This window comes from Sciurus vulgaris (assembly GCF_902686455.1).
Source record: "Sciurus vulgaris genome assembly, chromosome: 12".
Classification (NCBI taxonomy): domain Eukaryota; kingdom Metazoa; phylum Chordata; class Mammalia; order Rodentia; family Sciuridae; genus Sciurus; species Sciurus vulgaris.
The window spans coordinates 44,093,736-44,119,752 of record NC_136473.1 but is presented as its reverse complement, the minus strand read 5'-3'; the positions used below and the strand labels follow the sequence as shown (position 1 = coordinate 44,119,752).

Sequence of the window (26,017 nt, the reverse complement as noted above, 5' to 3'; positions counted from 1 at the left end):
TACATGTAAAAGTCTTGAATCCTAGTCACTCAGTGAATGAAAGATCAGATTCCCATTCAACAATTTTCATTAGAATTCGGTATGATTTAAATCTGCCTTACACAAAGGCAAGTTAGTTGTTAATTTGCAAATATAAATGTCAAAGAATATGCAAGCCTCTATTCAAGGGTAATATAAATGTATAAAAACAAAATATAAAACAGGACTGCACTTACCATAAACCAGTGGCTTATGATTTTTTTTTCTTCTTCAATATATCAGAGGATATAACACATGTCAGTTGACAACAATGGCTTTTTATAGCAGCAATGGGCGAAAGAGTACACAATTTGCAAAACCCACAGGTATTCTTTGCCTTCTTGTGATACAGATTCTCCTATAACATTTATCCCAACCTCTTGACCCTTCCCCAGTCCCAGATAAGAAGCACGCTTTTATAATAGTTAAGACAAAATATTAAATTTATTCGGTTGATTTGACTAGTCACATTGGACAAAAATGTTGGGTTTCCTTTGTGTAATGTAAAAACATACTTTAAGTAGGAATACTTACATACTTTACAATGCTACAAATATATACATATGTGAAAGATTCGTGAAGGCATTTGATATAAAACATACACAGTATGCTATTTTAATATACAAATGCTTTAAAGAAAATAGGAGAATTAAAAATGTAGTAGTATCTCCAAGAATTTACAAAAGTTTCCATTTTCTTAAAGGTCACATTTCTCATCCTTTGGGATGTACAGAGATTATGTGCTTTACACAGTTTTATCCACATTCAAAACATCATGTTTTAAATGTTTTAAGCGTAGCATGTACAGTACAAAGTGTTTCCATAGGAACATAAAAGAGACTCACTAGTGGCCTGCTGTCTGATGGCTCCTAATTAATCAGCCATTTTTAAGACCCTAGTTAAGCTTATTGCTACCACATTCAAGTTGTTCTAGTCACCCAAAATATAATGTATTTTGAATCTACTAACAAAGGCTCAAAGAATTACCATACTATATACATCAATATATACAACACAACTATTCTGAGTTAAATGAAGATCCCACATTTAAATAAGAACCAAGAATAGTAATTTTAGGCTAGTCTCCACGTGACTGGTATTTTTAGAATTTCAAGCAAAGTGCACACTGAATGAAATCAGTCACCAGAAATGATCCTTCTATCAACTCTTCACTTTCTTCCTTTAATTCCTGCCACATGAGAAATGAGAACCTTGAGACCTGGCATATGCCAGAGTAGCTTCACAAATCAAATCCACAGGGGCCACTTGGAGTCACATTCATGTGTCACTGGAACCCTCACTGCCTGCTTTTAATAAAGGGTGTAATTCACTATCCAGAGCCACTGTGTAGAGTCTGCAGAACCAAAGTCACGGAGATAAATGCTGTCTCTAGTTGAGAGCAAACAGTGCCATCCATCAGCCATATTCCAGTGTTGGTGGACCCCGAACAAGATTGAAGTAACCAGCCAGGGCTCCAAGGTCTATGTAGAGAGAACGCTGCCTCTTGAACATCTCAGATTCCTCAGTGCTTCCTGTGCATGAAGAATCTGAAAAGGGAAACATTGCAAAAAAAACATTGCAAAAAAAAAAAATTACAAGGGCACATGTGAAATAACAAACACATATTCCTTCTACAAAAAAATAATCCTTTGGGGACTAATGAAACAATGTCCAAGCTCTGGCATTATTACAGATAGGCCTTGAAACATACTATGGGCTCATTAATGTATCATGACATAGACCAAAGAGTTCAAACAGGAGTTAATGAAGACAAGAAATTTGTTAGAAATCCTGGCACATTTTACAACAACCCAGATGGTTTTCTTTAAATACAGAAAATCAGACAAAAAGCAGAAAAATGGAAACAAGCATTCCAGCCTTGATAGCTAGGTCTGGGCCTAAATGAAGACTGCAGATTAATAAAAATGAAAGTCCCTCTCCATGCATATCCAGTCTCCTGGAATGCATACTGACTTTCCTATATGGAAACAATTCAGAGCTGACAAAAAGATTTTAAGCAAAGGAAGACAAAAATGGAAGTTGACTTCAAACTCAGTATTTTATCTGTTCAGAGCAAAGCAGTGGCAGGAGGTTTCTAACCCAAGATGGGACGGTCTTACTCTAATTAAGTTAAACAGAACTTGTAGAACTTGTACTTGACCAACAGCAAAGCTGTCATGCTCCATTTGCTTTTATCACTAAATAATAGTCTCTGTTGCAAAAAAAGCAAGTCAGAGGCAATTTTTAATGATTGTTAGGTAACATTCACTTTCACTGAAAACCTGTTATAATTTGGTAGAAAATTGGCCAATTTTTTAAAAAATTGCTTTTGTAAATGTTTTTGTTGAATTTCTCAAACAACACATGATATCCAGCCCAACTGAATTCTTGGGCTCAAGGGATCCTCCTCCTTCCTTAGCTTCTTGAGCAGCTGGGACTACATACAGGCATGTGTCATTGCACCCAGCTGATCCGCCTTTTTTTGGAATACTTTCCTGAACTACATCAGAGATTTGACGTGAACAGAGAAAGAAGCAGCAAGGTGCACTGTACACCACAGGGTGTCCTACCAGCAATGTTCTCAGGAAGCTCCAGCTCCTTCCTGCTCAGCAGTCTCTTTCTTTCAAAGAGAGCAGAGTCCAGGCTCTGACAGCGTGGCTGATCCTCTCTGGGGGGGTTCAGGGCTTCATGTTTCAGCAGGTCTGCTGCTCTTGGACGGTGATTGGGGTTCCTCTCCAGGGCAGCTTCTATCAGCTCTCTCATGCCTGGACTACAGTCATCAGCTATATCTTCCAAAGGAGGTGCTTGCTTATGGATCTACCAACAAAACAGCTCTTAGTATCAATGGCATGGAAACAGACCTCAACAGAAAACATGCTCCAGACCTGGAAATTAATTTGCTTCCCACTATATGATTTACAACAAATACAGTTCATACCTTTAAAGAAGCTTCCCTTTAATTTGCTAGAGCACCAAGTTAAACCCATCTTTTGGTTTAATGCTGCAAAAGGTACATGCTAGGTTTGAATAAGCAATGACAGCTTCCCATGGGTGGCCCAAAGGTCACTATGCAGTAATGGGGAAACATTTGCTTCTAAATGTCTCAAAAGTAAAATGGAAGTTGCATGTTCCATTAAAAGTCAGGCTGGCACAAAGAATAATCTAAACTTTTCTCTTAAAGAAATGTTCAAAGGGGGCTGACAGGTTTGTAGTATTTTGACACTATTATGTGGTATTTTATTATTACACCTACTGGGCAATGGAATAGCATATAATTTTTGCCCAATGGACATTTGGTATGTTCCCACTAGAAGAGCCATGTTCTCTTTGCAAAAATGGGGCTTACTTCCACAGGGGAGGAGCCTGCAGCTACCTTTCATGATCGCTATTTCACCATCAACCTATTCAGGGTAGTATTATGGGAGGTAGAACAGTCCCTCCCCATCAGCAGGTAGAAATACTCCCATTCCTGACTGACCCCCCACTTACTATGTACAGGTAGGAAGGATAGGCTGAGCGGGGATAGCGCTTCACCCAGGGTGGGGTGCCCGTCTGCATGTGGATGAGCGTGGCTCCCAGGCTGTAGATGTCTGCCTTCGTGGAATGGCCCCTGCATAGGATCACCTCTGGGCTCATGTAAATCTGAAAAAGATGTGGGAAACATCAGCCTGATTCCTCTCAGTTGTCTGGGTTTCCACTTCTCTAATCCAGTTCTGGAAATTGGCTCATTCACTTTTATCATATTTTTTGCATGCTTCGTCCTTTCAGAAGACAATGTCATTGTTGTGTTCCCTTATGCTAAAGAAGGAGTATATTGCTGACATTCTCTGGGAACCAGGCAGATTTAGATGGATGTATCCCTGCAGTCCGACAAAGAACACCTCCTTCCATAGACAGAATGCATGGTTCATCAGGCAGCAGAGGGTCTAGAACACAGAACTCACCTGGGACTCCCACCAATCAGAGTTCTGCAAACACTGATTGGGTATAGTTAATTTTTCTATTAAAACACCAATTCCTTTCATATATATATATATGAGCACTTAACCACATCCCCAGCCCTTTTTATATTTTATTTAAAGACAGGGTCTCCCTAAGTTGCTTTGGGTCTTGATAAGTTGCTGAGGCTGGCTTTGAACTTGAGATCCTGCCTCAGCCTCCCAAGTTGCTGGGATTACAGGCATGCACCACTGCACCCAGCTTCCTTTCATATTTAAGTGACACTAGAAATATACTTCCTCATCTGTCACTTAGTTGCCAAACTTCTAATTATCTGTAGTGTCAAAAGGTGGCAGAAATTTATAGGATATTAACACTAATTGCTTAGAAGGGAAGAACTTTAAAAACTAAAGTGTAATGCTGCAAAAGGGATCCTAATGAGTCATTTCTAGGGACCACCTTTTACTTCCACCTACCAGGTAAGCCCAGTGACTAAAAATGAAATGCCTGCCATTAGGTATATAAGTTCTATTGGGTGTCACAAGTAGATATGAGTAAGTAGGGCTAGTTTTACAAATAATTTCTCAAAGAAGTGCTTATTTCTAAACTTTAAAGAGATAAAAAGAGAAAATACTAGTGACTAATAACCCATATTTATTTATTAATAACCCATATTTACAGACACATACTAGGTAATACCAGAAGTTTTTATTCAGGTTGAACATCCCTAATCTGAAATCCAAAATTTTAAAGACTCCTGAGAAGATTCAGAATACAATATTACACACCTGACCTCATGTTAACTAGTCATGTGACACAGGTGCACAAGGCATGGTGGCACCTGCCTCTAGTTCCAGCTTCTCAGAAAGCACAGGCAGGAGGACCAACTAAGCTCACAGTTACAGACCATGCCAGGACAACACAGTGAGGCAAAAACAAAACAAAAGCAAAAACAAAACAAAAATAACTCCAAACCACAGAAACACAGGGGTATTAACATTATTGTAAAAAGTTACTTCAGCCTATGTGTATAAGATAGGCATGAAACATAAATGAATTTCATATTTTGTTCTGCATCCCATCCCAAAAGTTATCTCCTTGTGTATATGCAAATGTTGCAAATTTTTTAAAAATCAGAAATGTTAAACATTTATGATATCAAGAATTTTGAATGAGGAATAGTAAACCCATTATTTTGGTTTAAAAAGTTTTGATGCTGTCTGTCATGTGAATATGGAGAAAAGGGTAGTGTTCCCAGAATGTATTTCTGAACAAGTAAGCAAAGAACTAGCTTACAGAAACTGGGGAAATTGCCCAGTTTCCCCATTCCAGCCCTGTTCAACTTCATCCTACAATACACTTCCGGGCTGACTTCCTTTCACTCTCAGCAAACATACTAAACTGAGTTCTCTGTTCATAAACTTTCCCTGCAGCAAAGACAGAGTATTTAGATTTTGCTGGAACTTCTTAATCACAGATAAAGAAATAAATGTACAACATTGTACCTTGCAGTTAATAATGTGTTGTATGCTTAAAAATGTGGTAAGAGGGTGGATCTCATGTGATATGTTCAAACCACAATCAAAGAAAGTTAACAGAGGAAAAAAAGAAAAAGAAATAAATGGAGTGGGTGTTAATAGAGGAGGTGTATCTCCTTCCACTCCCCCAAGGTAAAGCAAGAATTAAGCAAGGATTAGTACAAATTGTGTATAGCCAACAGTGGCCATGCAGAGGTGGCTTTGCAGGCTCTATAGGACTGCACACCTAGGCTGCATCTAGCAATGGCAGCATAGGGTCCAGCCTGGTGACCTGGATGCTGGCCCTTAGACAGATACCCAGAACTTCACAGCTCAGAGCTCCTGTTCCCTCAAGTTCTATAAGAGAAAGAACAAGCAGATCAGCGAGCAGCAGGGCATGAGGTGCAAGCATTTTTCAGGATGGCTTCCTGAAAGTGGGAACAGAACTGATGGGACCCTCTCTGAGAGTTCTACATCCTCAGGCATGGGTCCCAGAGCAGGAAGCCTGATGTCACGTTAAGTCCTTCACCTCTCAACCTGTCTTTCAGTAAGGAAAAGACTATGCATGTGGACGTCTATATGTATGCTTGTGCCTATGATGATTGCATTTCAACTTAAGAGAAGGTAAGACCAGACTCAGGAAGGTGAGAACCTTAAAAAAGGACTGCACTATGGAAGTAATTGTAAATTATTACTTAAGCTCATGCATTTTTTCTTTTTACCATGTAAAGTGAAACTAAAACACAATAAATACATGCAGATTAACTCTGTATATGTTTTACATGGTTATAATATAATGCTCTGAACATGAATGCTGAGAGTGAGAGACAAGACAGACAGACAGAAATCTAGCACAGATGACTGTTGTTGTAAGCCATACAGTGGGGATCAGAAGTTGTCTTTGGCTGTGCAACAGCCATGTGGTTAAGTTCTAATAGAAAGCAAATCCACTATATTTGTACAGTTGACTTTGACTAAATACATGCCATTTGCGATGAGGAGTAAAAGCAAGCTTGTTGAAACGGTTCATTGATAACTTTGCAATCATTATCACACTTATGATCAAATTTCAGTCTGTGAATACTGCACAGACAGTAAATGCACATTGATTGAGAGTTTAAACACCAAAGCCTGTTTTGCACTTCATATAAAGTAGTTTGTATTAGCTAAAAATACTTGATCTAAACACTATTCGGGACTGAAATTTGCTATTATCCCACATCCAAGTATCCTTCTAGAGAATCCCAGAAAAAGACACATCTTTCTTTAACATTGCAAAATGTTCAATTTGACTGCACTGCCAGGAAGCAGAAGGTATTTTCCATCTCTAATACCATAAATAGTTTCTCAAACTGGCTCCAGGAAAAAGGGTGGAATGTGACATATCTGAACTCCTGACTAATGCAAAAAAATGCTGAAACATTTTCCAAAGAAAGCAAGTCATAAGCATCAAGTCTTATTAGATTTTGCTCTGGCAAAGTACTCTTAAGATCTGGGGACTAAATGTAGTTGGGTTTTTTGTTTTGTTTTGTTTTGTTTTTTAACACTCTACAGTTTCCCTTCTGAATATTACTCTGCTCAAAGATGGTGATCAAGAAAACTTTCTCAAGTAAGTTCCAGAAATGACATCAGGCATATCAGTAAAACAAGGGTTTCTTCACTGCCCAGGGAATCTTTGCTTTGGGAGAATTTAAGAAGAGGTTACAGAATCTCAGTTTGGAAGCAAGATCAGGTTTTGTTTTGTTTTGTTTCTCACTGCAATTCATTTCATGCAGCACAAATACCAGTTACACTATGGGCTGTTAAATGGTTGTACATCAAGACTGATAATGGTATTTGAAGTAAACATGCAGCCAAGGACCCTCTCCACTTCCTGTGGCTGCTATAAGTGTGGGAGATTCATGGTAGCAGAGAGTGGCCAACAGGCACCTTTACCTTTCCCAGGAGCATCTGCTCTGTGCCCATCACATCCTATTGTGAACTCAACTGCTGATCTCTTAATAATTCAGATAAATCTCAAAGAGATCCTTCTGGAGGAGGGAGGGATGGGGAAAAGTTAATCTCTAAGTGCTCAGCTGTAGTTAGATATGAGCAAAAAGTTCTGTTGTGCTATTTGCATGGTAGTGTGACTTTAAGTAGTGATCCTGTACTGTCTCTCTTGAAATGCTAGAAGAAAGGATTTTGAATGTTTTCACCATAAAGAAGTGATACAAGTTTGAGGAGATAGATGCTTAACCTGATATGTATTGAAACATCACATGATAACTCATCAATATGTATAATTTATGTGTTTATGTATCCAGTTAAAAAATAAATTTAATTAATCAGGCACCACACGGTGGTGCATGCCTGTAGTCCCAGCTACTCAGGAGGCTGAGGCAGAAAGATTCTCAAGTTCAAGGCAAACCTGGGCAATTTAGTGAGACCCTGTCTTAAAAAATTAAAGAAAAGGGCTGGAGATACAGCCCCGTGGTAGAGCATCCCTGGGTATAATCCCCAATACTGCAAAACTAAATAAATGTAGTGAGGCAATAAAATAATATGCTAAAACAACTTTATAAAAAGTAAATTAATTAATCTAATTAACTATATAGTAGGGACCATGGAAGTCCCACCAAGAGCACATGCTTGTTGGTGCCCTTAATAGTCTGTCACATGCCAGACCCTCAGTAGACACTGGCTAATAAATCAATAACAGAGAGTGTTAAATATATTATTTAAAAGCCCCAGAATATATTATTTACCCCAGAATCTCATTTAGTTTCACATATGAGCTAAATATTATAACTATTTTATATCCTAAAATGAGATGTGTTTGTGCTAATTACTTCAGGTGTATTATAGGATCCCTAGAATAAGATATAGGGCTTGGTAGGAAGTTCTCAAAAGTATTAATGATCATGGTAATTAAGACCATAATTAAAACAAAACATAATGAACTACATATATAGTTCATTTAAATATATACTATGTAGTATATTTTAATAATATATTTATTATATTAAATGGGTTGTATGTGCAGTTCAGTGGTAGAGTGCTTGCCTAGCATGTTTGAGGCCCTGGGTTCAATACCCAGTACTAAAAAAAAAAAATTACTTGGTAGTTAGACTTTAGGCTTAAAGAAAGAACAGAGTTCAAGTCTGAGACCTATTAGTAGCTAAACAACTTCGGGCATTTTATTTTAATCTCTTCAAGTTTATTTCCTTATAGTAAAATGGAAATCATAATAATAGTATTGGCAACAATAACACTATTATCAATAATAGAGTTGTGAGAATTAAATAACAATTCATTAGAGTATTAAACCTATTTTGTAAAGTTAACTGTAATTCCATAATTGTTTTTAAAACTGAATTGTATACATGCAAGTTGAATAGCTCTCATCTGAAATACTTAGGACTAGAAGCATTTCAGATTTGGGAGTTTTTGGATTTTGGAATATTTACATAAACTTTACCAGTTGAACATCCCAAATTTCTGGATTTTCAGATTAGGATCAGGGTTGCTCAACTGGTAATCTGTTTTGGCATTAGATAGTTTCTAAGTGCTTTATGTTATACACACACACACACACATATATATACAAATATATATGTATACATACATATTGTATTATAAATATTATCATGTATTATAAATAGTAGAGAAAAAAGAATTAAAATTAAAGTGTTAAACTAAATACTTGGCACAAAGCAAGTGACCATTAAATTTGTTAGGAGATAATAATGACATTCATGCAATGGTTTTCATCCCCTTCTTTGTGCTTCTTTCTCACAGTAATTCTAAAATACTTTTTTTAATTCTTAAGAAACTAAGAATTTTCATATGGATATAATTACCTCTGTTCCTCGCAGATCCTTAGGGAAATAGATATCATCAGTCATCTGAACGCTTAGGCCAAAATCCACCAACACGGCTTTTGTGGACATGAAAACAATGTTGCTCGCTATAATGAGAAGGAAATTTTTAGCACAAAAATTGTTTATAAATCTATAAATCCTAAGTGTATAAAATAAAACCATTATCTAAAATAAAAACAAATCTCAAATCACAGCAGACTGAAATGCTTTCCCTAATGACATGGGTATCCTATATTCAAAAGAGGAAGATGAATCTTGTTAAGAGTTTAGGTGAAAATCACTTCAAATCTGTCAAGAATTAAGCCAATGCTGGCATAAGTGATTATAGTCATGAATAAGGCTCAAGAGTTTGAGTTTCAAATTCTAAGATATCAGCATACTATTATCAAGTCACTTTTCTAAAACAAAAAGTAAAATATCCTTCTTTTTTTTGGTAAAAGGTATTGTGCTAGTCCAATTTAGCATTAGGTATTAAAGATTTATAGTAGGTTACTTCTTTATTTCCTCACCACATCTTAATTCTAGAAAAGAGTCAGTAAAACCTGGCTGAATGGATTGTTATCTAGTTGGTGCTCAAAATTTAAAAAGTTCCTTTATTCTTCAAAAACACATGATTTATATGTATTAAGCAAATTACTTTTTTTTTTTTTTTTTTCCAGTTTTGGGGACCCAATCCAGAGTCTCACACATGTTAAGCATGCTCTCTACCAGTGAGCTACGCCACCAGCCCTAAATTATTTTAAAGCCTTGTTAATAATAGCTAAGGTAAAATATCTAACAGATGTGTGGCTATAATTTTGCACCAGCTGTTGGGTTATCATCCTTTCTTCTAACTTTTAAAGTGCTATCAACCCAGCCCAATTCTAAGACCCATCTCAGGAGCAAAGAGAAGGAAGGTGAACCATGCTGTCTTCTCTGCCAATGAGTCTTCAGGTTGAAGGAAAGAGCCCATCTGCCTCGCATCTAATGAGTCTGCTTCAACTAAAATAGTACACACCCCAAGCTACTCACGTTTAATATCGTGGTGAATCACTTTTTTTGAGTGTAGAAAATCAAGTCCCTTGAGAACATGTTTTGTCACCCAAATAATTTCAAATTCCCTCATGGGTCCGCAACTCTCCAATTTTTCCAGAACAGACCCTCCCTCGCCTGCTTCCATAAAGAGATGGACAGTTTCACCCCACAGAACAGCACCATATAATTCAGCGATGTTCTCATGCCGGAAGCAGGCCTGGATTTCCACATCGGATGGCTTAAATTGATCTACGGGGATCTAGAACACAAAAAATAGGAGCAAGAGTCCAAACAACCTGAGAATAATTGAAAAATAAAAGAATACTAGTCAACTAACAAACCAGAGGTCAATAAATAACCTCAAGGCAACTTTGACTGTATGAAAAGGTACTGCCACCTTAAAATAATGTTTACCTTTGGTCTGCCTGTAAAATTCAAACAAGTACTCTAATGGATCTTTATGAAAGAACAAATGAGAACAACCTATTATTGGTCTTTTAATTATGATAAGAGATTGAAACATAATATTCAGCAATTATTTTTTATTTTATTTTTTGTTAAATCAAAATTGGGGGCTGGAGTCGGTTGTGGCTCAGTGGTACAGCACTTGCCTAGTATGTGTGAGGCACTGGGTTCGATCCTCAGCACCACATAAAAGTAAAGGCCCACCAACAACTAAAAAAATAAAAATAAAAAATTTTTTAAAAATTTGAGTTTTGGGCCTGGGGATATAACTCAGCAGTAGAGCACTTGCCTAGCATGTATGAGGCCCTAGGTTTGTTTCCTAATACCATGGGGGGAAAATGAGTGTACTTTATTTTATCACACTTAAAAGTCTATTTAAAGCAAACTAGACATGTATAAAAATGTAACAATAGTGAAATGTCAAACTCAATGAATTATCAACTGAACACATAAATGAAATCCCCATCTAAATAAAAATACAGAACTCTACCAGCAGACCAGAAATCCACTCTTTGACTCTTTCAGTCACCATTCTGTAAGGGTTCTCCAATATCCCAGTGTCTGGCAGCATGGATTCGTTTTTGTCTATTTCTGTACTTTATATAAATGGAAATCTCATATAGTAGATCTTATTTTGTGTCTGGCTGCTTGGCTCAACATAATGTTTTTGAAAGGCATCCACCTTATTTTAGTTATAAATCATTTATTCTCTTTGTAGTCCAGTATTCCAGAGTGTAAATATCCTACCTGTCAACATTTGGGAAATTTCCAGTTTGGGACTCTTACTAAAATATGGACATGCTAGAACATCATTCTAGCTTTTAATGACCACGTGGACATGCTTCTGTTGGGTGTTACCACAGGAGTGGAATTACTGGGTCACATGATGTGTGAATGCTCAGCTCAGGTAGACTCTGCCAAACAGTGTTCCCAAGTGGCAGCCCCTTGACAATTATAACTTAGTAAGAAGAGATGTCTTTTCAATACCTGGTATATTTAAATTCAATTCTTTAAATCTGAAGCCCTGAAAAACCTTCTGCCTTCCCAGTCTGCTTTTCTGCCTGGCCCCCTTGCTTGTGGACAGGATCAAAGGGACTGCACACAGATTGCTCTTACAGTGCAGGAGAGCTCGCCTTCACTCCCCGTCAAGGGAGATGATGCTGTCCAAGCTGTTGCTACATACACCAACACATTCCTTTAATTTGATTAAAATCAACCAGGAACTTAAGCAGACATTCAGGGGCTGAATGGCCCCAGGAAGAAAATAAATCTAGAAAAACAAATGCTTTGGGGTGGGATACACTTAGATAAGTCTAAATGCTTTGGGGTGGGATACACTTAGATAAATCCAGTCTAAGGGTAAGAAACTTGGAAATACATATGAAAAAAGAAAAACCAACCAGAATGTCCAACGTGCTGTTTTGAATGTACCTACCAGTTTACATGCCATTCTTTTCTTAGTCTTCATATCTTGTGCTAAGTACACTTTTCCAAAAGCCCCCCGGGGAATAAAATCGGAGCCTATGTTCCTGTAAGTCAACTTCCAAGGGATGAGGAGAACATCAGAGTCTATTTGGTAGCGCCCATTCTGGGGAGTGATTACCTATGAGAAAATAAACATGCAGGAGGGTGAGACTCTCAGCAAGGCTGTTCACCCAATAGAAGCTGGTTATTTTAGAAGCATCCTTACATACCACATTTAAAATTAATGACACCATGTGTAATCCTAACACTGTACAGAGACTATATTTAGAACTTGAGCAAGACAGAGAAAGCATGTAACAGAGACAGAGGTCCCTGGTCAGACCTAGTCACATTTCCATCTACTTGAGAGTGATTAATCACCAAATACAACTTTAAAATTTTTTATCTAAGAAGGATGACCCAAAGGTTGAATATAAAGATTGCCACTGTGCTTGCACATGGACTTGTTTCTATTAAAATGTGCTAACCTGTTCATCTGCATAGCTATTACTCACATATGATGCATAGAGCGAGCGTGGAAATTACCTGAGGATCATGGAGGATTGTGGAAAACAATATACGATGCCAGAGCAATGACTTAACCATGCCACATAAATAAACTCAGGGAAGGATCATTTCTCATCCACTTACTCATTTAATATCTATTGCGTGCCTCATGTGTGCCCAGCACTGGGATTGGTGCTCAGGAGGCAGCTGTGAACAAGAGAGGGATGATGCCTGACCTCACAGGGTTTGCAACCAAGCAAACACTTAGAACCAGAATTTTCAAAACTAGTCAACTCAAAGAAAAAATCAAACAAATAAAAACAAAATTAGTCGACTCAAAAATTAAGAGCTCTATCCCCATAGTTCAGTGGGTACTGAGGATGTGGGCATTTGTCAAAGTTCATCAAACTAGACATTTAAGATCTCAATTTCTCAACTTTTAAAAAGGAAAAAAAATGAAAAGATAATAATTAAAATGAACACAAATTCACATGGTAATCCATGGGAAACATGACCAGGAAGACATATCTAAGAATATCTGAAGTGTTCTTTTAAGGGGTATTCAGTCTCAAAAAATTAGTTTTTCCTAAATGAAATTATCAATATTATGACATCAGTTATGAATTCAGGATTTCTGAAACTATCTAAGGACATTCTGCTATACCAAGTCCAGAAGCAGCTGAAGGGGAACATGAAAAACCACCAACTCTACTCCACAGGGGAAGAATGAGCACCTGATGCAGCTGCAGATGGCTGGGATTCCTCACTCATCACTGCTTCAGGCATACTTCTAGAAACCATAAGCGTTATTCACTCAGTCTCCATTATTGCTCATTTATGCTACATATCCCACAGACAGACATATTCACATTAGTCAAGAAATAAAGCAGAGAATAACCTTCATACTTAGAAATGCAAACTCACTAAACCTAAAAATCAGACATTTATTGAGTCCTTCTGCTTGTGTGGTACCTTGTGCAGGACCTTGTTTGAAATGACCTCTTTTCTGCAAGTGTCACCTCTAGTTGCTGGATGCCTCTTTGCAGCATGCTGAGGATATGGTGAAATGTGGTCTGTGCACATATAGAATTGCACTCAGGGTACTCAATCAAACTTGCTTTTTGGTCCTTTCTTGATGGCAAATATTAGTAGACCCCATTTCACTGCACCCTCCAGTTAATAACTTCAGGGCTTAACTCACCTTCTTGAAAGTTTTACTTTTGTCCAACTAAATTTTTTATGCTCCATTTTCACCCTCTTATTCTATTCAAGAGGATGAAGGATATTAATGGCATCCATTTATTGAGTGCTAATTATGGACCAGGCAGTATACTCAATACATTATTATCTCATCAAAGTCTACAATGGTCCTCTGAGCCAATTACTATTTTTATCTCCATTTTATAGATGAGGAAACTGACTTCAAGAGGTTAAGTAATCTACTAGTCAGTTCCAAGATAGGATTGAAACTCAGGCCTGTCTTAACCCCACAGCCATAGTTCCCATTGTCTGCCTAAGAGCCTTTTGTGTTCTAGAAGGCTGCAATTAAAGCTGAGCTATGATGCAAACCCAGTTATTGAAAGCCTACATGTACATGTCACTGAGCACATTCTAGTCTTCTCCTCTGCAAATCTCTTCAACCCTAGTTTATCCACTTTTGCATCCTGAAGGTCCTGCTCTGAATCCCAAGTTCTCCATGGTTACTTTGATGACAGCCTCTGAATTTGGGATGTACAAATGCTGACCAATGGACACTTCTTCAAAGTTCCTGATCTTTCACTAGCGCGACTTTCCCTATTGGGATTTGAGATTTTGCTTCATTTTTTTTTTTTTTCCTCCTTTCTAGAGGCGCCACCAAAGAATGGGATTTCACGCTGTTTATCTCTGTCAATTCTTCAACTTGCCAAGTGCAAACATTATATCAAATGTAAACATTATGATCATGCTTTCTATTTCATCATCTAGATCTCTATTTTCTCTCCTAAACAATACAGGGCCCGGGAACAGCACTTGAAAAACTTTCTCAAGTATTTTAGTAAGAAAAAATTCTATAAATGACTGTATGATATAATCTTGGGTTACAGTCACGAGGCAGATTATCTAGAACAAAGGCAAAGCTAGCTCTGTCCTACTGTGCTGGTCACAAAATGCATGGATCCTCCACATTCAAGTTCTGGACTGTAAAACAGGTGGCAGGGGCTTGAGTTCAGAGGCCACTTCAGATGCTGAGACAAGTTAACACTACACCACATGAGTAGCAGACACAGAGATGTTGTAAAAGAAGAGAAGATCTGGGAAACATGCAAGTTTTTAAATATTAGAAGAACTGTCAGGAGAAGAAGTAATAATTGTAGACAACTCCACAGAAGCTTGCATTCATTAAACATTCAAAATGTATAAACAGGTCACATGTAATCCTTATTTGTTCCAAATAACAACCCTATAGAGTAATATGCTGCTACCCACTTTGCTGATAAGTAAACTGAGGCATAGAAGACTGAAATAATTAGCTCAAAGTCACACATCCAAGCATTTCAGAGCTGAACTACATACGCAGGCACTTTTTAATGTGAGGCTCACATTCTTCACCAGTACTCATCATATATGCTTTTTTTCAAAGCAAAAAATGTAGGACTAGGACTAAGGTCTCTGAGAGAGAGTCAGAGATGGATTTTAGTTCCACTTAAGAACTTTCTTACCATCAGAAATACGAAAGGGAGCACACCAGTATGTCACGAGCTCTTCCTAACAGATTTTTAAGCACAGACCTAAACACTCCACCCATTTTTGAGGAAGATAAGTGGGCTGATTCAAACACCTCAGAGAGGACTGGACTCAAGTATCTTCAAGGTTTTTTGGACCTAGAGAAACCCTGACTCCAGGACTAACCCCCAAAGAACATCATCTTTGAATCCTGTGGGGACCTTTGGCTCCACATATAACCATGGAAGAATTGAGTGTTTGAAGCCCATTTTGGGTTATCTGCCCCTGGATCAAGTTATAAATCAGCCTAGATTATTAAAAAAACAAAAGAAAAAACAAACAACAAAAAACCTTGTAGCATTCTAGGTTAGCCTTCTAAAGTTCCTTCCCCTACTTACTGGATGTCAGTAGAATCTTTAACAAATATTATTTTTAGGAAAAGAGCACACACATACACATGCACAGAGAGTACCATTCAACATGCCTATGCTTCAGGATATTTTTATAATTCCTGGTACTCCACCCTGCCTAATTAACTCTGGCGTTGTGGTTGTTGGCTACCAAAACACACCAGGTCTCTGTGCCTCCAGGCCTTTGCACATGCTGTGCCCTTCATCTATAACACTCCCTACTTCATCTGGCTGACTTCAACTCCATGCATTGGACCTTGGCTTAGGTACCAATTCATCTTGGAAACCTGTGTTGACATTCTCTGTTCCCCTACCCACACTTGTGGCTACATGAAGTGTTCTGCTGAAGCATTCCCAGAACAACTGGGGCGTAGTTGTATTGGAAGTGGCACACTGTGTTAAAATTGCCTATTCACTTGTCTCCTGCATGCACCAGGCAGTAAACTTCCAGCCTACTCAATGTTCTATATGTATATTCTGGAAAAGAACCTGATATACTATGGATGTCCCAACTATGGCTAGCAAATCAACAGTTGAATATTGCAATCAAAATTTTTTCACCCCTATACATAGGTATGAACATATAGGTACAATTTATAGATAGATTTTACCTTGGGACCAATCTAGTGGTAGATAATTTCCTAATTCAGAGAGACCAAAAACAGCAAGTAAAGCCCACACGTGTATACACGTTAAGTTTTCATAGGGTAGTAAACAGAAAATAAGGAGAGGAAAAAAGATCTGATATACCAGTTGGGTCCATAGAAAGCATGAGGCTAGGATGAAAGGAAGCTAAAAGCAAGCGTACTTCCTTTACCATGTGTCTCACAGTGGCTAGGATCAAAGATGACAGGTCCCAACGCCTAGACCATTACCGATGAAGTATAAAACTGTAGTAGGTTACCCAGTCACAGGGGTGGAGACAATCTTAATGTCAGTGACAACGAAGTCAACCATGGACCCCCAGACCAACTGACCACTGGCCTGGTAAGACCTGATCCACATTCCTGTGCATTTTAAGGTCCCTCTCTTATTCCATTCTGTTTTTCAGTTTTCTTGTTTTTGCACCTTGTTGATCATTTTTAAAGTAAAAGTATGTTTAAAGCTTTCAAGATCACTACCTTTATGGTATGTCCTATTTTTAAATTTTCTTTAGTATGCATTAGTTCATTTACAGAACATAGGCCCTTTGTAAGAGAATGACAACATTTAATTCTACACTCTACTTATAAAATTTTCACTTCCTTTGAATGGCTTACTTTGTCACCTTTTCTTTCTTAGCTTTTCTAGCCTCACTCCAAAAAAACTTCAGGAGGCTATTTCTTTGTATTCCTTGTAACTTTCAAGAATTCTTTTCTATACATGGCCCATCTCTCCAACAGTCTGATGGGCCAGGGAAATGACCAAACATGCATAAGTCTTTACATACTTACTAGCTAGGGCAATTTGTTTACTGAGAATGTTTTCATTTAACAAATATGTAAAAATATAAAACATAAAAATTCTGTTCATCATTATACACATTTATATTATTTTGAACCAGAATCATCCAGCTATACTTGAGCTGAGAAAATCAAGCATTACTCCCAGTTCAAATTATTACTTCCCATTTATAAAAGCAAGTAATATTCTGCAGGCAAAGGAATAACTATTAAATGCATTTTATATCCAGTATATCCAGACCAAAGGAAGCCACACAACAATGCAAAATGAAATCTTGCTCCACATTGACCTGAACATAATTGGCTTCTAACAAAACAATTCACAACATAGCTGACCTAAATTACTGTGTTGTTTTTCATTAAATGGTATCAGACTCTATGCTCATTTATCACTAACATTCCCTCAGCCTTGGCCATTCTGCCATTCAGACACCCAAAAGGAAAGGGAGTCACTTTCATCAATTAACAGGTTTTGCAAGCTACCACCTACTGTTTTGCAAACTGTTCTTTTAAAAAAAATTAGATCACCTTTAGCCAGCACCCACGTTCACCTCTGACATACTAAGCCTGGCAGAAAGCCAGTTACACCTAAACATGTCACCTGATGGAACTATTGTGGCAACAAAGTGTTGTCACAATATTTTGGATTATTTGAATACTTGGGATGACTATGCAAATACATCATTTGTCATTCAAACTTTGCTGATTGCAGAGTTGATCTGTGGGTAGCTATCTGCTACCTACAAATTAGGTTTCTGCAAGAACTGAATTGAGCCAATGTTAGTATATTATAACATTTCACAATGTGACAAGAGAAGAACAACTAAATCAGCCGTTAAAAGTATTAAGACAAAGAGTTTATTCCCCTCTGGGCTGAAGGAGTCTCATTAAGCCTTTCTCTTCTGTGTAAATGATGAATGAGCTTTTTAATAAATTGTTACAATGCATTCTTAGGGACTGGAGGAGTAGGTCAATGGTAGAGCACTTGCCTAGCACGTGGGAGGCCCTGTACCATCCTACCCCCAAAAAAGACATTCTGAATTTGTAGAACCACTACTAAATTATGGTTAAGACTCTTTAAATGGAAATTTTCATGAAGACCTTTTTTGCATTTTTTATCATGGAGGTGATTCTTACCAGTAATTACATTTTTTAAAACCACACCTGGCAGCCAGTGTAAACAAAGTTCAAATGCCACTCTGCAGTAAATGAAGCCACACTAGTAAAGCCGGACACACAGCACTCAACTGATCAGAAAAAAACATACCATATTTAATAAAATTCCAGATTCTTGTGGTCGGTGTCCATAAAAATGCTTTGAGGTATTTGATATATGGTTTGCAAAAGCAAGCAAATCCTCCACGGTTCCATATCTGACCGACGACAACCAAGGCACCTCTTGGCCACTAAGCAGTAGAGAGTCTGAACGCTCCTCATTTTGATTGCTGTCTTGACACATGGTCATTAGACTGGATTTGTAAACCGCTGGCTCTTCACTTGTGTAAAGATTTTCCATGATGTCTATTACATCCGAAACGTTTAAATGTTTAATTAGTAAATCAATTTCTTCTTTATTGTCACTTCCAGTGCTCATGTACTCCATTACTGTGGTGCCTTCTGGGGAGTCTACAAAAGAAAACACAAACATTTAGTTTACTATTGATATTTGCATTTGAAACCAATGGGAAACTGACTTGAAAGTACTGTGACTGGGCTTCTCCCTGCCTTTGTTCATAATGAGGGCTCTCTGTCAACAGTGTGTGTGAATTCAAGTGGACAGGCAGTGTCAATTGAAAGAGACCTTAGATAATCTTTCACGGAAGCTCTCGCTTTACAGAGGTAAACCTGAGATTCAGAGAGTCCATTGGTTACTCACTGTGGCATCAGCCACTGAAAACTAACTTTACTAAACATAAATAGAAATAAAGAGCAGCTCAGGACTGTGAAGATTGAGGTTCCCAGCTCCTTATAGCTTCCAACCTCGCACAATACCCCAAAGTAGTATTTCCCTGCAAGAATCACTATGTCTTTTATGCTGCTAGTAACTTTAAAGAAAAAAGAACTACTTGACAAAATTTTCAGGAGGTAACTTACAAATAAAAGTCAGGTCAAGAACTCAAAGAAAGTAAAACAGATTTTAATCTAGGCAAATGTGACGTAGATAGGTCAAGTTTCAGTAAAATTCTTACACAAACAAGTTTAAAAGCTCACTAGAAGGGGGATGGCACCTCAGATCCTAGTTCTGTCAGTGCTAAGTATGAGAAAGGAGACAATCTGTTAAACCTGTGATACAGCTGTCCCCTCCTGAGACCAGAATTCTGTAATACAATAAAGCAAAAATACTGAGAAACCCAGGAGGTTAATTTCATATCTACACCAATGACCCTCTAGAAGTTGTGGCAGCAAAAATAAGCCAGGAAAGTCCAATCTATCATAAGCAAGCCACAGGTTAAGATCAATTGACTACTTTAGACAAAGTTGCATTTCAGTTCTTTTTACAATCAGGTCCAACAACTTGAGAATGTGTAGATGAGAAAAAGAATGCAAAGCAAGGGTAAAAGAGAAGCTGTTCTTGTGCATCTTAGAACAACACAACTCCATTCCAAAGTAAAGGCAACAGGATCAAAGAGATCTAAGAGAATTTTGAAGCTGTCTACTTAAACCACAGCATTCCTGAAAGTAGGGCCTCTCTCTGAAAGATATTTCAGCAGGGTTGGGGGTGTAGCTCAGTGGTAGAGTGGTAGAGTGCTTGCCTAGCATTCATGAGATCCTGGATTCCCAAGCACCAAAAAAGAAAAAAGAAAAAAAGAAAAAAAAAGCACAAGAATTAATACACACAACACTCTACCAAAGCTATATATCTCAATCAACCTGGAGGTTCAGTTCAAAGCTTCAGGAAATGCTCCACCCTGGGCCACCTGCATGCATGACCCAGCCATCTGCCTCTCTCTGAGTGCATTTCACTTTTCAAAAACAAACAAAACAAAACAAAAAAAAACCCCACACAATTTAGTATCATCAGTCCCTTACCTGAGGATCATTTTTGATGATGCATCTGAGGAAAACAATCTAGCATCCATCCCGCAGTCTAATACTCCTCTAAGATTCAGGCTACTTGGGGTCAAACCTCAGGCCTATCTCTTACTGCCTGCATGATTTAAGAAAAGTACCTTAATCTCTTAGTACCTTAATTTCCCCATCTGTAAAATGGAAGTAATACCAGCACCTACTTCCTAAGATGGCTGAGAGGATTAAATGAATTTGTATGCACATGTCTGGTGCACAGTAAATAAACTGTTGTGGATAGCAGCTTTATGTGTATGAAAGAGAGAAGTACCGAGTCACAGATCTGGCTTTGCAGATATTGCATTAGCCACCTTCCTTATCTGCAAATGGGATGTGGCTACCTGTTCCCCAGTCTCCTTCACAGTAAACTTTTGAAGATTGCCTACATTGAGACAAAGAAAAAAAGAAAAAACAGAAATCTATGAAATGTTTTGATGGTTGTTGTCTCCACACTTAAATCCAGAGAACAAGATTGCTCCCTCTTAGAGAACTTGCATATCTTTTTGTTTTTCCAAGAGTTCAGTAGTTTATAAAGACAGATCCAACAGCAAGATCTTGTACATTGTTGAGGGGAGACTATGATTCAAGTTCTTGGCATCTGTGAAGTTATGAAGGGAACCTCCTAGGGTAATGGAAGAACATTTGACTTCAGTTTCACTGAGCCATTTAGTTGCAGTTTCTCCTCATAGAATTTACTAGAAAAACAGAAGTAACAACAGCAACAAACCAATCAATTTATGGCCCTACTATCTACAATAATCCAAGACTGCTGGACTGACTTACATGGATCGCTTGACAGAAAATAAAGTTCCTAGCGCTAAGATAACTTAAGAGAAGAAAAGTCTATATAGTTTACTTAGGTGATCTAGAGAAGAAAGACAGCTTTTGGTTTTTATATCCTGCAGAAAGTCTCAAGAATTCATATGTAAACCTAAGAGGTTATACACACCCCCCCCCACACACACACACAAACACAGAAACATACACATAAGCACACCCCTAAGCTGCAAGGTGAGGGGAAGGGAAAGGAAGACCTGAAGGGGAAGTCAGGAGAGGTGAAGTATTTAACACTGAGACTTTCCCCAGTGCTTGCTCCATTCCTTAGCAACTCAGGACTCTTGTCACACAAATCTGTGCTTCTTGGCAACACTGAAGATCAATCATTCCTGCTATACACTCCAGCAAAGAGACTAAGCACTTTCTTACTTTAATCAAGCAGACAGTAGGCTAACAGTTTGAGATATGCATGTTCAGTACACATCTAGAAAAAGTACAGATGGTGAAGACATTCTAGTTTAGAGATAAAGACTTTTAGCATAAAATATCTGACCTGGATACGGTTTAATTAAAAATCCTCATAAAATGTTTGCTTCCTAATAGAATAAAAATCATGCCAATTTTAGAAATGGAAAAGTGGGCAAAAACAGTCAAAACTATGTACTTCAAATTATTTCAGACATCAGCAATAAAATCAAGAGGAAATACTATTCTTAAACATTAATATAGGGGCTGGGGAATATAACTCAGTTGGTAGAGTGCTTGATTCACATGCGCGAGGCACTGGATTCAATCCCCAGCATCAAAAAAAAAAAAAAAAAAAAATTAATGTAATGCTCCTGGCTACTGCCACTGACATAAACAAAACTTGAGTGTTTCCTGGCAAGTGTGAATGAAAATGGCCAAGATTGGAGGCATGAACTTCTGCCTAACAAAAGATGAATACATCTTGTGTTACTTCCTAATTAGAAGATTTTTATTTTTCTGCCAAAATAGTACATTGCCCTGCAGGGCACATCTCTTAACTATATAGTTGTTCTCAAAAAGCCCCAGAATGGTGCATTCCAGCGCTATATAATCAAAGTCGCTCCTCTTCTAGATACCGCAACTCTCCTACTTCCCTTATAAGACAAAGCCTTAGGGCCATACCCCAGAGCTGACAGCACACAAACCTTAATCCATCAGTGGGTCAAGGGTCTCAGCTGAAATTGGAATACAGTCCACTTAGCAAATACGAATCAGGCCATGGGTATGTAAAGCCACTGCTTGAGTTTCTCTCCCTGTTTTAATTAAGAGCAGCCTTTAATTCGGGTCCAAAATTGTTTTTCAACTTAACGCCCTCCTCTACCCGCCCCCACACACCCACCACCACCAAATACACACTTCTTTCTAACTTATCCTTAAAGCCAAAAGAGCCTCAAAGGGCTAAAAACTTATAAAAGTACCATCCTCTGGGCCAGCAGCAGAAGGCTCCTCAAACCTCCAAGGGGCACTCACCCGATCTCGGTAGGGAGAGTGCAGCCGCCCAGGCGGCGTCTCCCGAAGGAGGCGCAGTGACAGCACGTCCCTGCTTCACAGCTTACTGCCCAGACTGACACTGCCCGGTAGCCGGGGATCCGGGAAGTAGGAGGAAGGGGGAGGAGCCGCGAGTCCATACCTCGTGAGACCCTTGCGCAAGGTGCTTTCCAGCTGTGCCTGCCTGCAGCTGGCGACCAGCGCAAAGGGCCGCAGCCGAGTTGCACAGGCTTACCGCAACACTCCTAACTCCTTTGGCCCGAGACTTCTCCCCTTTGCCGGGATCCCGTACACTATTTCTGAGTGGGAACCCGCGGGGCATCCAGGAGATGCGGCCGAATGGCACCCCGAGCTCCCAAACTCTAGGTTACCTGCGGCCTCCGCGCACCCCCGCCGGCGGAGAGCTCCAGCCGCAGTCCCCCGATGGTTCGGTGCGCAGCTGGTGGCCGGCCTTCAGGAGCCAGGCACGCAGGGGCACCGAGGTCCAGCGGTAGGAGAGGGAGCCAGGGCGATCGGCCCGGGAGCGCGGCGCGTCGTCCAGACTTGAGCCGGCGAGTGCGTTCCAGGCAGCCCGTGCTCTCGGGCCGTCCTCGTCGGCCCCTGACTCACAGCGTCTGAGCCAGCCCAGGGGCGGCGCAGCGGACGCCAGCCGCCGCCTCCCCGCCTTTTCCATTTCCCCTTTCTCTCCGTAAACAGAGACTGCCCGTTTGCCGTGGAAGCCCAAGCCCCCGCGCTGGGAAATTCCGTCCTCTCACCGCCCCCCTTTTGCCCTCGGGGCGCTGAGGCGGAGCGGAAGGCGGGACAAGGGAGGAGCGGAGCCGGGCCCCGGAGTCCGGATTCCTCTACTCTAGCTCTGGAGGTGCGTGTGCGTGTGTGTGGCCCGGGGAGGAGGGGTGTGTTGAGTAGAGACACTGGGACCCTAGGTAGCAGCTGCAGCCCCAGTGGAGCTTGAGCGACACTGATGAGCTTTCTCCCGGACCTGTGAGCAGAGGACGTACTAGTGGCAGAGTGGAAAAGGTGACCGTGTCCTTGTTCAGTTCGGAAGGAAGATTGTGTATTCTAGTGCGCTTACGCGCTCGGGCCTGCTCCAGCGTCCCAGGCTCCGGCTGGGAGGACGCGCTCCTGTGCGCTCCACGCCCGGAGCAGGGAGACCAGGCACCTCCTCCTCTCCCAGCCGAACTGCAGGAGGCATGGGGAGTTTCTGGGTTTCTCCGAACCAAGTCTATTGGAATACGAGTATTGCGGACCCGCTCCGCCCAGATTTCGGCTCATCCACCAGAAAGGGCGGTGATTAGTGGTCCGCAAGTAGGGACTCTGCATTAAAGATTTGGGAGAGGCTGCGGCACGGCGGGCACAGAACTCGGGGTCCAGCTCTCAGGGAGATCTGTGTACTTGGCCAGCAGAACCTGATTTTTCTCTCTACAGTCTTTATTGGTACTGGTGGTTCAGCGGCACCGCCCCCATTACTAAATATACCTGTTCTGTCTCCCCTTAACCTTTAGCACCAGCTAATAAGCAGGGGTTTTCCTTCTTGAAAGGTAAGCGTTAACTCCAGGTGAAGCCGGAAGAGAATTCTAGGGAAAAAGCTCCTCTCTCCACGAAATTCACAGCTTCAATCTCTTTCCTACTCTGTGCGGTACCCACGCTCATTCTCCCTCCGCAGTTTCAAAACTGCTTTCTGACACGCATTGGAGTTCTCCACACGATTCTTCTGTGGAAAGTGAATTGCTTTTCCAACTAAGTCCTGAGAGAACTGGTGACGGACATAAACTAGCCAGGATGAGAAGCAAGGCCCTCAGTATAAGACCTTAACTCGCATATGGACAAGCCCAACTAGCGTAGTGTAACGACGGGAACAGATTATTTTAAATGCTAGCTCTGGTCAGTGTTGTGACAGGAGTGACACGGAATGTTCTCCATCCCCTCGATGGCCCAGGTAGTTGCATGCACTCACGAGGAGAACCCCTTATAGGGGGTTGGCATTTCTAATCTTGGAGGAAAGGAATGTACCTTCCACCCATCCTGCAGCACTCGTTTGGCAAATGCAGCCGAGCCCAGTTTGAGGTGAAGAAGCCCCGATGGCCTGGACGCTGCTCAGTGAAATTTGGCACTGGCTCAGGAGCTGATTATCCCGGTCTCCGCTGAAAAGGAAGTTATCTGTACCCTCTTAGCTTTTTCGTTGGAAACCAGTTTGGCACAGGTTGTTAACCTGTAATTGTAACGTGAGAGAGGTCTCTCCCTCATCTATTGTCTTTAGACAACAGAGGATGACCTTTATAAGCTTTTTAAAAATAGAACCTTGGAACCACTCCCATCCCCGTCCCGCCCCCCTCCTCGAATGAGCTCATTAAAACCACACCTAATCTTCTGAGAACGAAGTATTAGCTTGACTTCCTACATAGACGTTTCCCAAAGATAGCTGCATTTAGGGAGCTGGTGCAATGGCTGTTTCTGGCTGGCTACTCCTGACTTATGCAATAGCAGATTTCATCTCTATTGGGGTGAATTAGACAGTTTTACTTTAAAACACTTTTAAAAGTCTAATTAAGGTTGAGTCTGAGCACCTTGAACAGACTGGAAGGAGAAAAGAAAGAAAAGTTTGTTAACTTATTACATTTTTCTTGGTCAGGACTTTTTACAGGCCTGAAAAGCAATTCTGTTCTTTTAGGACCATGCTAGCAAAATAAGTTTTTTTTTTTTTTTTTTTGGGGGGGGGGCAAGATTTTTTTTTTATTAGAGTTTTATAGTTATACAGGTGCAAGATCCTAAAGGTTATAGTCTGACCACAAAAAGCCTGACACATAGTAGGTGCTAAACTCATCACCTAATTCACCCAAGGACCCAGCAAGAGAACGCATTCCAGGATCCCCGCGCAAAATAAGTTTTTAATGTGCCAGTGAGAAACCACCTGAACCAGAGTGCAGGGAATCACGGGGAATCACGGTGTGTTATGAGAGAAGTCATTTTAAGGTACATAACAAAGTAGCTCTCTTGAAACTGTTGGCAGCCAACAAAATATACTTGTAAACTGGGTTGTAACAGGTAGCACTTTACCTGAAGAGTCTATCTTCACTCCAACTGGGGTAATAATGTCATTTGGAAATCTGAATTCATTTGCTCATTTACTCATACAAGAAACAAAATTAACAATAAGCAGATTATCTGGCTAGTCCATTAACCTATGTAATCACAAATGTGGTTGTTTGTAATAAATAAAATATTAAAATATAGGGTACTATTTTCCAGTCTCTTCATAATCATAAAATATGGAATTTTATGAATAAAATAAACTGGAATAAATTCAGTGGTACTTATATGTG

General features: G+C 39.8%; 1 protein-coding gene across 3 annotated transcripts; it reads right to left on the bottom strand.

Annotated features, from left to right (window-relative positions):
- Positions 1–443: 443 nt before the first annotated feature.
- Positions 444–26,017, bottom strand: MAP3K8 (mitogen-activated protein kinase kinase kinase 8). 3 transcript variants are annotated; one of them, XM_079106900.1, is made up of 8 exons: positions 23,069–26,017; positions 18,607–18,965; positions 12,249–12,416; positions 10,346–10,607; positions 9,314–9,420; positions 3,508–3,660; positions 2,589–2,835; positions 444–1,565 (listed from the first exon to the last, which is right to left on the bottom strand). In XM_079106900.1, exons 2-8 carry the CDS (start codon positions 18,940–18,942, stop codon positions 1,435–1,437), a joined length of 1,404 nt encoding a protein of 467 aa, XP_078963026.1. In that variant the 5' UTR covers positions 18,943–18,965; positions 23,069–26,017; the 3' UTR covers positions 444–1,434. The 3 variants fall into 3 exon arrangements, with proteins under 3 accessions (XP_078963026.1, XP_078963028.1, XP_078963027.1); XM_079106902.1 differs by lacking the exon at positions 23,069–26,017 and adding an exon at positions 22,680–22,790; XM_079106901.1 differs by lacking the exon at positions 23,069–26,017 and adding an exon at positions 22,628–22,789.

Coding starts and splice junctions, on each gene's coding strand:
- MAP3K8 (XM_079106900.1), bottom strand. CDS start 18,942: ATGGAGTACATGAGCACTGGAAGTGACAATAAAGAAGAAATTGATTTA. Junction 9,421..10,345: donor GATTCACCACGATATTAAAC/GTGAGTAGCTTG, acceptor TTCTCATTATAG/CGAGCAACATTGTTTTCATG. Junction 3,661..9,313: donor AGGATCTGCGAGGAACAGAG/GTAATTATATCC, acceptor CATCTTTTTCAG/ATTTACATGAGCCCAGAGGT.